Here is a 16,482-nt window from a genome sequence, read left to right on the forward strand (position 1 = left end):
AATATTTAAGAAAATAGGAAAATAAGAAGCAGACCGGAAAGGACACGAGGCTTCCATAAGGGTGGAGGGCGCGCCCTACCCCCTGGGCATGCCCCCTACCTCGTGGGCACCTCATGTGCTCTTCGGACTCCGTTTTCTTGCACGGTACTTCTTTTGGTCAGTAAAAATTCACTATATAACCTCCCGAAGGTTTTGACCACCGTATCACGCAAATATCTCCTGTATTTGTTTCGAGCTATTTTCTGTCAGGGTTGTCAAGGCTAGGCATCATGTCGTCTCCCTCCTCCTCCAACAATGGTGACAACGATGCTTGGCTAATGAAGATAGAACTGAAGAGGGAAGAACCTATGGATATCAACAAGGATGAAGGGATGAAGAAGGCCACGGAGGACCAAGTACCGGCAGCAGAAGACATCCTTCAACTTGATCACAATATTCTTACCCTAACTGAGATCGAAGCTTTCAAGATGATTGAGTTAGCTCGTATACAAAACAAGTATGTCACACGTGAAAATATTTTGTTGAAGGAGCATATCATCGAACTCAAGGGCATTATCCGCAAGTTGGAGGACCTCCTATGCTCGATGTGCGACTATCCATCATCAACAACTCCACCTTCTTCACCAACAAAGAAGAACTGAGTATATGGTATGGGCACTCCCCTTGGCAACTGCCAAGCTTGGGGGAGTGCCCCGGTATCGTATCACCATCACACCTTTTATCTTTACTGTTTTTCTTAGTTCGATCCTTTTGGTAATATCTTGATCTAGTAGAATAAAGTTTTAGTACGATCTAGCTGTGAGTTCTGCTTTATGATCCTTCTATGTAATCGAGTCCGTGAGCTATATATAATAAAGATTAGTGTTGAGTCAAGGGCTTGATTATTTTGCTATGATCTTGAGGGAATTAAGTAAAATAAAAGAAAAAGAAAGAATAAAAATAAATAAAAAGAGATCATATTGATCTTATGGAGAGTAATGACTTCACATATAAAGAGTATGATGATTAAAAGTTGTTGAGAGTTGACAAACATAGTTTTGGTCATCGTTGCAATTAATAGGAAGTAATAAAGAAAGAGAGGTTTCACATATAAATATACTATCTTGGACATCTTTTATGATTGTGAGCACTCATTAAAATATGACATGCTAAAGAGTTGATATTGGACAAGGAAGACAATGTAATGGGTTATGTTTTCTTACATCTAAGATAAGTTATATTGTCATGGATCATCCAACATGTTGAGCTTGCCTTTCACTCTCATGCTAGCCAAGTTCTCTACACCAAGTAGAAATACTACTTGTGCTTCCAAATATCCCTAAACCCAGTTCTGCCATGAGAGTCCACCATATCTACCTATGGATTGAGTAATATCCTTCAAGTAAGTTGTCATCGGTGCAAGCAATAAAAATTGCTCTCTAAATATTTATGGCTTATTAATGTGGAGAAAATAAGCTTTATACGATCTTGTGATGTGGAAGAAATAAAAGCGACGGACTACATAATAAAGGTCCATATCACAAGTGGCAATATAAAGTGACGTTCTTTTGCATTAAGATTTTGTCCATCCAACCATAAAAGCGCATGACAACCTCTACTTCCCTCTATGAAGGGCCTATCTTTTACTTTTATCTTCTACCTTATATAAGAGTCATGGTGATCTTCACCTTTCCTTTTACATTTTATCCTTTGGCAAGCACAATGTGTTGGAAAGATCCAGATATATATAGTTAATTGGATGTGAGTTTTCATGAACTATTATGGTTGACATTACCCTTGAGGTAAAATGTTGGGAGGCAAAACTATAAGCCCCTATCTTTGTCTGTGTCCGATTAAAACTCCATACCCATAAATATTGCGTGAGTGTTAGCAATTGTGAAAGACTAAATGATAGTTGAGTATGTGGACTTGCTGAATAGCTCTTATATTGACTCTTTCCTATGTTATGATAAATTGCAATTGCCTCAATGACTGAGATTAGAGTTTGTTGGTTCTCAACGAAGTTTATGATTCATACTTGAAATTGTGATTGAATTGTTACTTTAGCATAAGAGATCATATGACAATATATATATATATATATATATATATATGTTGTTGTTCTAAGAATGATCATGATGCCCTCATGTCCGTATTTTATTTTTATCGACACCTCTATCTCTAGACATGTGGACATATTTTTCGATTTCGGCTTTCGCTTGAGGACAAGCGAGGTCTAAGCTTGGGGGAGTTGATACGTCCATTTTGCATCATGCTTTTATATCGATGTTTATTGCATTATGGGCTGTTATTACACATTATGTCACAATACTTATGCCTATTCTCTCTTATTTTACAAGGTTTACATAAAGAGGGAGAATGCCGGCAGCTGGAATTCTGGGCTGGAAAAGAAGCAAATATTAGAGACCTATTCTGCACAACTCTGAAAGTCCTGAAACTCCACAGAAGTTATTTTTGGAAATAATAAAAATTACTGAGCAAAGAAAATAGCAGAGGGGGCCCACACTCTGGCCACGAGGGTGGGGGGCGCGCCCTACCCCCTGGGCGCGCCCCCTGCCTCGTGGGCCCCCTGGTGGCCCTCCAATGCCCATCTTCTGCTATATGAGGTCTTTCGTCCGAGAAAAATCAGGAGCAAGCTTACGGGATGAAACTCCGCCGCCACGAGGCGGAACCTTGGCGGAACCAATCTAGGGCTCTGGCGGAGCTGTTCTGCCGGGGACACTTCTCTCTGGGAGGGGGAAATCATCGCCATCGTCATCACCAACGATCCTCTCATCACCAACGATCCTCTCATCGTGAGGGGGTCAATCTCCATCAACATCTTCACCGGCACCATCTCATCTCAAACCCTAGTTCATCTCTTGTATCCAATCTTTGCCTCATAGTCTGGGATTGGTACTTGTAGGTTGCTAGTAGTGTTGATTACTCCTTGTAGTTGATGCTAGTTGGTTTACTTGGTGGAAGATCATATGTTCAGATCCATTATGCATATTAATACCCCTCTGATTATGAACATGAATATGCTTTGTGAGTAGTTACATTTGTTCCTGAGGACATGGGAGAAGTCTTGTTATTAGTAGTCATGTGAATTTGGTATTCGTTCGATATTTTGATGAGATGTATGTTGTCTCTCCTCTAGTGGTGTCATGTGAACGTCGACTACATGACACTTCACCATTGTTTGGGCCTAGAGGAAGGCATTGGGACGTAATAAGTAGATGATGGGTTGCTAGAGTGATAGAATCTTAAACCCTAGTTTATGCGTTGCTTTGTAAGGGGCTGATTTGGATCCATATGTTTCATGCTATGGTTAGGTTTACCTTAATACTTCTGTTGTAGTTGCGGATGCTTGCAATGCGGGTTAATCATAAGTGGGATGCTTGTCCAAGTAAGGATAGTACCCAAGCACCGGTCCACCCACATATCAAATTATCAAAGTACCGAATGTGAATCATATGAACGTGATAAAAACTAGCTTGACGATAATTCCCATGTGTCCTCGGGAGCGCTTTTCTCTACATAAGAAATTGTCCAGGCTTGTCGTTTGCTACAAAAAGGATTGGGCCATCTTGCTGCACTTTATTTACACTTGTTACTTGTTACTCGTTACCAATTACCTTATCACAAAACTATCTGCTACCGATAATTTCAGTGCTTGCAGAGAATACTTGCTGAAAACCGCTTATCATTTCCTTCTGCTCCTCGTTGGGTTCGACACTCTTACTTATCGAAAGGACTAGATAGATCCCCTATACTTGTGGGTCATCACCCCGTGCCTCGTGGACCCCACGTGGGCCCCCTCCACTTGCACCCACACACTTCGTCTTCCTCGAGAGAAAATCATCCACCAGTTCAAACCCGTGTTCTAGCTCATCTTGCTGCCATTTTCGATCTCCTTGCTCAAAGCTCCATTCACAAAACTGCTTTGGGGGATTGTTCTTCGGTATGTGACTCCTCCAATGGCCCAATTAGTTTTTGTCTAGTGCTTTATTTGTTGCAAATTTTTGCTACTTAGGTGACCCTGTTCTTGAGCTTGCATGTAAAATTTATGTGGTCAAAAGTAGTTTTAATGCATGATATAGCCTCTAGGCACTTGTAGGAGTAGTTGCTATCAATTTTGTTGAGTTTGGTTCACTTTTATATTGAGTCACTAAAAATTTCAGAAATTTTTCAGAGGAAGAAATATGTTTAGGAAAATGTATCAAGGTGGTTCCTCAAGGAAGCAAGGCCCAAGGCCCACAATACGCGGGGCGGACAATGAACTACCAAGGGAGGCTCAAGTGCGGCCTTGTGGATGGCCGTCAGAGGATTTCATGGTCCAGACAAGCATCAAGGAAGAATTTGACGCATATGTGTGTAACGCTGATCTTGAGAGCTTCGTGTCAGATAAGTGCCGGTAATACCTTTATTTAACTGATTCATTTGTGAGAAGGTTTAAATTTACATCCTCGCACAATTCTCACAATGTCCTATTTGATCTTTATGATAAATCTTATACCATGGACTTAGAAGATTTTAATACTGCTGGTAAACTCCCGCAGTGGGGTAGTGCTAGTGAACCTCGCAAATCCGAATCTAAAGAATTTCTTACTAGTATCACTGTGGGGAATCTAGAGAAATAACACAAGCTACCATAGGGAGCATTCATTTTCCTGTCATACATTATTTTGCTCTCTTCGTGGGTAGATGCATTAACGGTAAGGATGAGGCATGTCACATGTGTGTTCCCGATCTTAGTGTTCTCAAGAGTGTTGTATTAGGAGATAAACAATACAACTTGGGGGCTATTGTTGCACGTAGGTTGCATCTTAATAGTTTAACTGGAGATTTGTTTGGTGGAATTTATGCAACTCGTGTAGCTAACTTTCTTGATATACCCATACGCGGGGATGATATTGAGTTGCCTCCTGCTTATCTAGATTATAATGATATGGTTCGTCATTAGTTTGTTGAGAGGAATGATCGGTTCCTCCAGTATCGACTAATCTTTGATAGACGGCGCACCGTCCATGTTGCTCTCCCTGCTCCTGCTTTCTTTGATTTTCAGACAAAAGGGAGATATGTTATAACCAGGGAGGAGGCGAAGGAGTACGAGAGGAGGAAGGAGGCAGCCTGCCTCCAAGCTGCAGCTCGTGAGGCAATAGCTGTTGCATCCCAGTATGACACCAGTTACAACTTTGGATTTCCACTAGGCCAGTCGTGGCCATAGACCAACTTAGGCCAAAAGCCTAAGCTTGGGGGAGTACGTATCTCTCACCGACATTACATTCATGTTCACACACTCATGCCAGTTGTTGGTGCTTGTACTTTTTCATTGTATCATCCATGCTAATTTAATTTATTTTTAAGGTTTCTTCTTGTGTGTTTGAAAAACCTTAAGAAACACCAAAAAATTAGTCATAGCTTTTAGCTAGTTTACTTTCCATGCATGTAGCAGTAGTAATTAAAAATAAAACCCCAAAAAGATTTCTCGTTCTTCTTTTGCTTGTTGGGAGCTTTCCCATGTAAATAGTTTTGTTTCTTTTCTTTTCTTTGGGGGTCGAGAGGAGAAGACCATGATGAAAATATTGAGTGGCTCTCTTATGCATTATTGTTGATCTAACAAAGAGCCCATATTACCTTGTCTTCTCCCTTGAATTGAATGCTTGCAGATTCTAGGTTAGTCCAATGCATGTGCACTATCATTATTATTCACACCGTTCGGTTGTGCAAGTCAAAGGCAATAATGACGATATATGATGGATAGATTGAGATGAGAGAAGGTGGTATGAACTCGACCTCTCTTGTTTTTGTAAATATGATTAGTTCATCGTTCCTGATTCAGCCTATTATGAATGAAACATGTTTGCAATGACAATTAGAGATTATAGTTGCTCATGCCATGCTTAATTTGCTAGGAGTTTATAATGGTTTACCTTGCATGCCAACATGTTATTAAAATGGTTGTGATGTGGTATGATAGGGTGGTATCCTCCTTTGAACGATTCGAGTGGCTTGACTTGGCACATGTTCACGCATGTAGTTGAAACAAAATCAACATAGCCTCCACGATATTTATGTTCATGGTAAATTATATCCTACTCATGTTTGCATTCAGTGTTGATTAATTTTAATGCATTTTCATGATTGTTGTCGCTCTCTAGCTGGTCGCTTCCCAGTCTCTTTCTAGCCTTCACTTGTACTAAGTGGGAATACTGCTTGTGCATCCAACTCCATAAACCCCAAAAGTTATTCCATATGAGTCCACCATACCTTCCTATATGCGGTATCTACCTACCATTCCAAGTAAATTTGTATGTGCCAAACTCTAAACCTTCAAATAAATTTTTTGTTTTGTATGCTCGAATAGCTCATGTATCAACTAGGGTTGTCTGTATCTTCCATGCTAGGCGGGTTATTCTCAAGAGGAGTGGACTCTGCTCCTCACTCACGAGAAAATGGTTGGTCACCGGGATGCCCAGTCCCATGCTCAAATCAAAATAATTGCAAAGAAAACTCCCCCGGGATTGTTGTTAGTTGGAGGCACCCATTGTTTCGGGCAAGCCATCGATTGATGCTTGTTCGTGGTGGGAGAGTATAAACTTTACCATTCTATTTGGGAACCGCCTATAATGTGTGTAGCATGGAAGATATCAAGATCTCTCAGTTGTTATGTGATATCTACTACACAACCTTCTTCTTGTAGATGTTGTTGGGCCTCCAAGTGCAGAGGTTTGTAGGACAGTAGCAAATTTCTCTCAAGTGGATGACCTAAGGTTTATCAATCCATGGGAGGCGTAGGATGAAGATGGTCTCTCTCAAGCAACCCTGCAACCAAATAACAAAGAGTCTCTTGTGTCCCCAACACACCCAATACAATGGTAAATTGTATAGGTGCACTAGTTCGGCAAAGAGATGGTGATACAAGTGCAATATGGATGGTAGATATAGGTTTTTGTAATCTGAAAATATAAAAACAGCAAGGTAACAAGTGGTAAAAGTGAGCGTAAGCGGTATTGCAATGCTAGGAAACAAGGCATACGGTTCATACTTTCACTAGTGCAAGTTCTCTCAACAATAATAACATAATTGGATCATATAATAATCCATCAACATGCAACAAAGAGTCACTCCAAAGTCACTAATAGCAGAGAACAAACGAAGAGATTATTGTAGGGTACGAAACCACCTCAAAGTTATTCTTTTCGATCTCCATTGGGCTATTCATATAAGTGTCACAAACAACCCTAGAGTTCGTAGTAAAATAACACCTTAAGACACAAATCAACCAAAACCCTAATGTCACATAGATACTCCAATGTCACCTCAAGTATCCATGGGTATGATTATACGATATGCATCACACAATCTCAGATTCCTCTATTCAACCAACACAAAGAACTTCAAAGAGTGCCCCAAAGTTTTTACCGGAAAGTCAAGACGAAAACGTGTGCCAACCCCTATGCATAAGTTCACGAGGTCACGGAACTCGCAAGTTGATCACCAAAACATACATCAAGTGGATCACGTGATATCCCATTGTCACCACAGATAAGCACATGCAAGACATACATCAAGTGTTCTCAAATCCTTAAAGACTCAATCCAATAAGATAACTTCAAAGAGAAAAGTCAATCCATTACAAGAGAGTAGAGGGGAAGAAACATCATAAGATCCAACTATAATAGCAAAGCTTGCGATACATCAAGATCGTGCTGAATCAAGAACACGAGAGAGAGAGAGATCAAACACATAGCTACTGGTACATACCCTCAGCCCCGAGGGTGAACTACTCCCTCCTCATCATGGAGAGCGTCGGGATGATGAAGATGGCCACCGGAGAGGGATTCCCCCCTTCGACAGGGTGCCAGAACGGGTCTAGATTGGTTTTCGGTGGCTACAGAGGCTTGCGGCGGCGAAACTCCCGATCTAGGTTTCTTTCTGGAAGTTTTGGGTTATATAAGAGGTGTTGGAGTCGGGAACAAGTCAGGTGGGCCCCCAAGGCGGCCACGAGGTAGGGGCGCGCCCAAGGGGTAGGGCACGCCCCCACCCTCATGGTGGCCTCAGGACTCTGTTGGCCCATCTCCGGTACTTTGTGGGCTTTTCTGGTCCAAAAATGATCTCCGTGAAATTTCAGGTCAATTGGACTCCGTTTGGTTTTTCCTTTTCTGCGATACTCAAAAACAAGGAAAAACAGAAACTGGCACTGGCCTCTAGGTTAATAGGTTAGTCCCAAAATTCATATAAAATAGCATATAAATGCATATAAAACATCCAAGGTTGATAATATAATAGCATGGAACAATCAAAAATTATAGATACGTTGGAGACGTATCACTATGTTGACAATGAAAGTATATCGCTCAAAATATTATTCATCTCTATTTCAAAAATCGAGCTCTCGCACCTCTACAAATCTCTACTTCCCTCTGTGAAGGGCCTATCTATTTACTTTTATGTTGAGTCATCATCCTCTTATTAAAAAGCACCAGTTAGAGTGCACCGCTGTCATTTGCATGTATTATTGTTAGTTTACATTGAGTATGATTTGATTGGAGAGAACGGTGGTTTGGCTCCTAGGTGCATATGCACCCATTATCGAAATACATATTTTGAAAAGTTGAAAAATCGAAACAAAAATCCCGCATGTATATCCGAACATTTTATGTCCGTGCACAAGGTTTCGGTGAAAAACGATTTTTTTTGTGGCTTGTGTAAAAAAGATAAGGAAATGCCTTGTGAATAGTTAGAATGAAGCATCAGAAATTGTCTTTTTTACACAAGCCACAAAAAACGTCGTTTTTCACCGAAACCTTGTGCACGCACATAAAATGTCCGGATATACACGCGGTATTTTTGTTCCAAATTTTTTAACTTTTCGAAATGTGTATTTCGACAATAGGTGCATATGCACCTAGCTAGGAGCCAAAGGCAATTACCGTTGACTGGATCTCTTTTACCATGAATTACAATTTCCAGTCAGTCCTTGATCTTCAGGGGTTCTCTGCATTTATGTTTTGAGAAAGTATTGTCATCCGAGATTTATTGTTATTGCTCGCTAGTTGATTATGTCATTGATATGAGTAAACATGAGACCTAAATGTTATTGTGAATATGATTAGTTCATAATCTTTGCTGAAAAGTTGAATGTTGGCTTTACATATTTACAAAAATAAGAGCAAATAGAGTTTGTAAAAGTTTTTCTTTATCACTTTTAGTTTATCAACTGAATTCCTTGAGGACAAGCAAAGGTTTAAGCTTGGGGGAGTTGATACGTCTCCATCGTATCTACTTTTCCAAACACTTTTGCCCTTGTTTTGGACTCTAAATTCCATGATTTGAATGGAACTAACCCGGACTGACGTTGTTTTCAGCAGAATTGCCGTGGTGTTATTTTTGTGCAGAAATAAAAGTTCTTGGAATGACCTGAAAATCAATGAAGAATAGTTTTGGAATATATAAAAAATACTGGCGGAAGAATCCACGTCAGGGGGGCCACACCCTGTCCACGAGGGTGGGGGGCGCGCCTACCCCCCTGGGCGCGCCCCCTACCTCATGGGCCCCCTGGTGCTCCACCGACCTCAACTCCAACTCCATAGATTCACGTTCGGGGAGAAAAAAATCAGAGAGAAGGATTCATCGCGTTTTATGATACGGAGCCGCTGCCAAGCCCTAATCTCTCTCGGGAGGGCTGATCTGGAGTCCGTTCGGGGCTCCGGATAGGGGAATCCGCCGCCATCGTCATCATCAACCTTCCTCCATCACCAATTTCATGATGCTCACCGCCGTGCGTGAGTAATTCCATCGTAGGCTTGCTAGACGGTGATGGGTTGGATGAGATTTATCATGTAATCGAGTTAGTTTTGTTAGGGTTTGATCCCTAGTATCCATTATATTCTGAGATTGATGTTGATATGACTTTGCTATGCTTAATGCTTGTCACTAGGGCCTGAGTGCCATGATTTCAGATCTGAACCTATTATGTTTTCATGAATATATGTGAGTTCTTGATCCTATCTTGCAAGTCTATAGTCGCCTATTATGTGTTATGATCCGTTAACCCCAAAGTGACAATAATCGGGATACTTACCGGTGATGACCGTAGTTTGAGGAGTTCATGTATTCACTAAGTGTTAATACTTTGGTCCGGTACTCTATTAAAAGGAGGCCTTAATATCCCTTAGCTTCCAATAGGACCTCGCTGCCACGGGAGGGTAGGAAAAAAGATGTCATGCAAGTTCTTTTCCATAAGCACGTATGACTATATTCGGAATACATGCCTACATTACATTGATGAACTGGAGCTAGTTCTGTGTCACCCTATGTTATAACTATTGCATGAGGAATCGCATCCGACATAATTATCCATCACTGATCCATTGCCTACGAGCTTTTCACATATTGTTCTTCGCTTATTTATTTTTCTGTTGCTACTGTTATAGTCACTATAAAACCAAAACTACTTTTGCTACCGTTACCGCTACTATCATATTACTTTTCTACTAAATACTTTGTTGCAGATATTAAGTTTCTAGGTGTGGTTGAATTGACAACTCAGCTGCTAATACTTGAGAATATTCTTTGGCTCCCCTTGTGCCGAATCAATAAATTTGGGTTGAATACTCTACCCTCAAAAACTGTTGCGATCCCCTATACTTGTGGGTTATCAGATGCTGAGGCTGATGAAGTTGTTATGAAATTATCCATCCATGTTGTCACGGGTACCTCTTGCAAAGAAAGTGTGAAGTTACAAGGTATGATTGGGAAAACACATTTGTTGATTCGAGTAGACTCTGGCAGTTCCAATAGCTTTGTCAGTGAGAAATTGGTGCAACAACTCCAATGTCTAGTGGAAATGTTGCCTGCAGCTACTGTTAAAGTGGCCGGTGGAGGTACTCTCACTTGTACACAACAAGTTAGAGATCTACGGTGGTGGTGCCAAGGCACTTGTTTCAGTACCTCTCTCAAGGTGTTACCTCTGGAAAGTTATGACATAATTTTAGGCATGAATTGGTTGGAAATCATGAGCCCTATGTGGGTTGACCGGAAACTGAAAATTATGAAGTTAGAGCACCAAAGCACTGAGATCACTTTGCAAGGCATATCTGATAAAGTTCAGAGCTGCACACCTTTGTTTGGCAAACAGTTACATGGTCTTCTACAGTCTGCAGCTGTGGAACATGTGGTCCATTTGAATTATGTCACTACAGTACCTCAACCACAGCAAGAATGCCCCTTATCAGTGCAGAAACTCATTGAAGCTCATAAGCAACTGCTCAATGCACCTGAAGGAGTACCACCACACAAGGACTTTGATCATCAAATTCCATTGTTACCAGGGGCTACTCCAATTAATGTTAAACCCTACAGGTATAACCCTATGCAGAAAACTGAAATAGAATGTCAGATCACAGAGATGTTACAGCAAGGCATTATTCAATTGAGCACTAGTTCTTTTGCCTCCCCAGTGCTGCTGGTAAAGAAAAAAGATGACACTTGGCATTTTTGTGTCGATTACAGGCATCTCAATGCCATAATAGTAAAACACAAATATCATATGCCAATTGTGGAAGAATTGTTGGATGAATTAGTAGGGGCTAAGTGGTTTACCAAACCGGACCTTAAATCTGGCTATCATCAAATAAGATTGGTTCATGGTGAAGAACATAAAACTGCCTTTAGAGCTCATCATGGGTTGTACAAATTTCGAGTGATGCCATTTGGCCTAACTAATGCCCCAGCCACTTTTCAAGCAGCTATGAATGCTCTCTTTGATGTTCTGTTAAGGAAGAGTGTGCTAGTTTTTGTAGATGACATTCTTGTCTACAGTAACACTCTGGAAGAGCATTTCGAACATTTTGCACAAGTGTTTGCCATTCTCCAAGAGAACAAACTTCAGGTTAATTTCTCCAAGTGCACCTTTGCTCAGCAGGAGTTGGAATACCTGGGCCACATTATCAGTGTTGAGGGTGTGAGGACTGATCCAGCTAAGATTCAGGTTGTGCAGGAGTGGCCAACCCTTGTTAATGTCAAACAGGTCAGGGGATTCTTGGGCCTTACTGGATACTACAGGAAATTCATCCAGCACTACAGCCTCATTAGCAAAAGTCTGACAGAGTTGTTGAAAAAGGATGTTGTCTTTGCTTGGACTCCTGTTGTGGATGTTGCCTTTAACCAACAAAAGCAGGCATTGTTACAGGCACCTGTTTTAGCTCTACCCAATTTTACTCAGACTTTTACCATTGAGACTGATGCCAGTAATGTGGGCATTGGAGCAGTGCTCATGCAATCTGGTCACCCTATTGCCTATCTCAGTAAAGCCTTAGGTCCACAGGCTCAAGCCCTGTCCACTTATGAAAAAGAGTGTCTGGCTATTATTTTGGCAGTTGATAAATGGCAATCTTATTTGCATCATGCTCCTTTCATTATCAGCACTGATCATAAGAGTTTGTTGCACTTGACAGGACAGAAGGTGAGCAATTCCATGCAGCAGAAAGCACTACTTAAGCTCATGGGCTTTACATATACTGTAGTGTACAAGAAAGGGAAGGAGAATACTGCATCAGATTTCTTATCCAGAGTGCCAGAGTCTGCTACTCTTCATTCTATGACTTTTGGCACTCCGCAATGGCTGGAAACTGTAGGTGAAGGATACTTGCAAGACCCACAGGCCAAGGAATTATTATCTAAGCTTAGTCTCACTGGTTCCAATGACAAAGGATTCCAATTGGTGCAAGGTATCATCAGACATCATGATAGAGTGTGGCTGGGCAACAATAAGGAGGCCCATCAAGCTATTATGCTCTCGTTACATGCAAGTGGAGTGGGTGGGCACTCTGGGTTTCAGGCCACTTACCAAAGAATTAAGGCGTTGTTTTCTTGGCCTGCCATGAAACAACACATCCAGGACTTTGTGAGGAAGTGTACGATTTGTCAGCAGGCCAAGTCTGAGCACATCAAGAAACCTGGGCTTCTTAGTCCCTTACCTATGCCTAAAGAAGCTTGGAACATGGTGAGCATGGATTTCATCTCTGGGCTTCCCAAAAGCAAGTCTTATGACACTATTCTGGTGGTTATCGACAAGTTCAGTAAATACGATCATTTCATTCCTCTGGCTCATCCATTCACTGCCCTGACAGTAGCTCAAGTGTACCTGGATAATGTATATAAACTACATGGCTTGCCTCAGGTATTGGTCACTGATCGAGATCCTCTTTTCACCAGCACGGTGGCAGGAGTTGTGCCGCTTGTCAGACACTAAAATGAACGTGAGTACTACCAATCATCTTGAGACTGACGATCAAATAGAGAAGCTAAATCAGTGTTTGGAGACGTTTCTGAGGTGTATGGTTCAGTCTGCTCCCAAGAAGTGGGCACATTGGCTTTCCCAGGCGGAGTACTGGCACAACACTAATTATCATTCTGCTCTGGGTGCTACCCCCTTTCAGGTACTGTATGGCTATCTTCCGCGCCATTTGGGCATTTCTAATCTACAGAGTTCAGCTTCTAGTGATCTCTCGAATTGGTTAGCGGAGCGCAATGCTATGACAGCATTGATTCGAGAACATTTGCTTCGGGCACAATCCAGGATGAAGATGCCAGAGGATAAACATCGCTCGGACAGGGTGTTCCAACAGGGGAACTGGGTATTTCTGAAACTTCAGCCCTATATGCAGCAATCAGTCTCTCAACACTCGAATCATAAGTTGGGTTTCAAGTTCTTTGGGTCGTATCAGGTGCTTGACAGAGTGGGTGCAGTTTCCTACCGTCTGGCGTTGCCGCCATCCAGCAAGATTCATCCCGTCGTGCATGTGTCGTTGCTCAAACCAGCTGATCCACCAGCTTCAGGTAACACTACCGACTGTCTTCAGTATGTTGTTGTGGTGCCTCAAGTGTCCAGGCTTGTGCAAGTTCTTCAGTCAAGGCTCGTCAGATTCGGTGGTGGCACCTGGCGACAGTACAAGATTGCCTGGAGTGGTCTTCCTGTGACCATGGCGACCTGGGAATGGTCCAGTGCCTTGCCTGAGTTAGCGTCAGTGTGAGGGCACACTGTTCTTAAGAGTAGGGGCATGGTATGCTCCTTATATATGGGTCGGTTGTGTGTGGGCCAGAGGGTGAGCGTGTGAGCCAAGCGGTGGCTACCGTATAAGCGGTCGTTAGGCAGCCATGTGTGGGCATCGATCATTGTACTGGACAAACCTTATCTTCTTCCTCATGTGAATCGAACCTCTTTCCTCGGCTCTTCCTTCCGTCCCACGTTTCCTTCTCTGAGTTCGATGATCTAGACCCCAGCCATGGCTAAGGAGTTATACCTGATGGTAGCAGCCGGTGCCGTTCGCCTTGATCCTCTGGATGACTCTGGTCTCGTTCTCCTGGCTTAAGTAGTCGATCCCTCCATCTGAACAGAGTTGGCCCATTCCGGCCCATGATAGCAGGAGTTGGCGCGGCCCAGGCGCCAGGGGCGTGTGCTGGTACTGGTGGCTGGGTCGTCCTGGGTGTGGACGCTGGTTGGTGGCCCCAGTACATCGGGGAGGCTGACACAGGTGAAGAGTTAGACAACGGTTTTCCCTTGATCTACATGCAATGCATTTCTCTTTAGAAACAAAATTTCCAGCTCCTTGGCCATTAGCTTGTGAAATTAGACACGAGCTTTACTAATTGAATTGGCATGGTATGTATCAATTCTAATTGTTTTGCATATTGGAAGGATATAGATGGTAAAAAGCCTTTTTATGTTAAATCACAGTTATTATGTAAAGAACGCACTGAAGTTTCAGCGACATGTCTATGTGCCCCAGTTACAAGGCACGGGCAATTAGTACTTACTAGTAAGAAACAAAATACGGACGATACACGGTTTGCTTCCAGAGCCCAGGACAAACACAATCCTAGCCTGGCGTTTTTATTTCACCACAAGAGAATCCAGTACTTACTAGTAAGAATCTCGAGCACAACACAATCCGGCTACAAATACCTCAGTCTAGTGCTAGCAACGGCAGCAGGCAGCACAGCGGCCGGCCGTGCAGCGCTGTAGGTGCAGGCTACTCGAACTTGTAGTGCTTGTCGACGGCCTCGGCGACGTCCCAGGTGCAGCTCATGCCCTTGGGGAACACCACCAGGTCCCCCGCCGCGATCTCCACGAACCCCTCCTCGCCGTCCGGGTACACCTTCACCTTCCCCTGCAGCAGGTAGCACGTCTCCTTGGCCGAGTAGGTCCACGGGAACTTGCTCTTCTCGCACCCCCACCTGCACGCAGGCGCCATCGCATCACCATCGATGCCCCGACAAGAAAGAAAGATCTAAGCGGAAGAGATCGGGCGGGGCTTACTTGGGCCACTGGCGGACGCCGAGCTCGGAGAGGCGGGACTCGGCCGGGTTGCGCTCCACCCTGACGCCGAGCTTCTCCGTCGCCGTCGCCATCGCCTCCGCCGACGCCCTCACCCTCGCCGCCACGAATCGTCCCCTGGGTGCTGGGGAAGGAGGGGCGTATCTGAGGCTGCTGAGGCGGATTGGGGTTCCCACCATTGGGCTCGCCATTCCTTTGAAGCAGAGCACGGGTGACGCTGATGGGTTTGCAGGAGTCCTCTGGGCCGGTGTAGTCTGTAGTGAGTGCAGATTAGGCTGGTCATAGTGGGAGTAACATAGGTAGTAACATAGATGTCACATAAGCAAAAATGATGATGTGGCAAGTAGTTAATGAGGAGAGAGGCAAATAGAGTAACATAATATGTTACCATCACATAGCGGTTTTCAATGCATAATGAGTCTACAAAGTAATAAATAAAGGCAACTATGTTACCACACCTATGACACTACCCACTATGAAGGTAGTAACATAGACTAGTAACATATGTATGTTACTAGTCTAAGTTACTCCCCACTATGACCAGCCTTAGGCGGCGAAGGGAAGGTTCTCGATTCTATTGCCGATCAGTGGCCCAGGTTTTTCTCTGCTGATAGAAAAATCAGGCCCACTCGTCTCTTATCTTCGCTACTCGGCGGCGCGTCCTCCTGCAAAAAAAGGAAGAAGAGAGAGTTAGGCCCGGATCGGAAACGGACCACTCCCTCCGCTCCGCTCCGCTCGATGCTGGAAACGAGGAGCGACAGAATAGCTGCTCCTCAAAAATGAACCATCTTTTTTTTTGTTGATTCAGCTCCACGGAGTCGGGAGCTGGAGTGTTGCCGAACGGGGCTTTAATGAAGGATTTTGAGGAGTGCTGGTATATTCTACCCATGGCAGGTATTCCTCAAAAAGGAAAAAATGAAAGCAGGCAGAGTAATGTGGAAACTCATAATTTAGCAAGACATGCTTTCTATTTAGATTTTGGCCATCATGTTTAGCTTGGAGTGCCTCATGATCATGTAACTATACCCCTAAAGATTTTTGAGAGTCAATATATAAACGTTGCATGACTCCAAAAATAAAAGGCTAATTTCATTATTTATGACTTTCACGTTTGTAACAAGTTTTACCCTATTCAAGGAAAATTCCTCCATGTTATT

The 16,482-nt window shown here is 43.0% G+C and overlaps 1 protein-coding gene across 1 annotated transcript; it reads right to left on the minus strand.

Annotated features, from left to right (window-relative positions):
• Positions 1 to 14,761: 14,761 nt before the first annotated feature.
• LOC119355261 lies at positions 14,762 to 15,599 on the minus strand. Its single transcript, XM_037622049.1, has 2 exons — positions 15,308 to 15,599; positions 14,762 to 15,225 (listed from the first exon to the last, which is right to left on the minus strand). The coding sequence occupies exons 1-2, from the start codon at positions 15,514 to 15,516 to the stop codon at positions 15,021 to 15,023; spliced, it is 414 nt and encodes a 137-aa protein (XP_037477946.1). The 5' UTR covers positions 15,517 to 15,599; the 3' UTR covers positions 14,762 to 15,020.
• Between the last annotated feature and the right edge of the window lie 883 nt (positions 15,600 to 16,482).

Source organism: Triticum dicoccoides, chromosome 2A (genome assembly GCF_002162155.2).
Source record: "Triticum dicoccoides isolate Atlit2015 ecotype Zavitan chromosome 2A, WEW_v2.0, whole genome shotgun sequence".
Lineage (NCBI taxonomy): Eukaryota > Viridiplantae > Streptophyta > Magnoliopsida > Poales > Poaceae > Triticum > Triticum dicoccoides.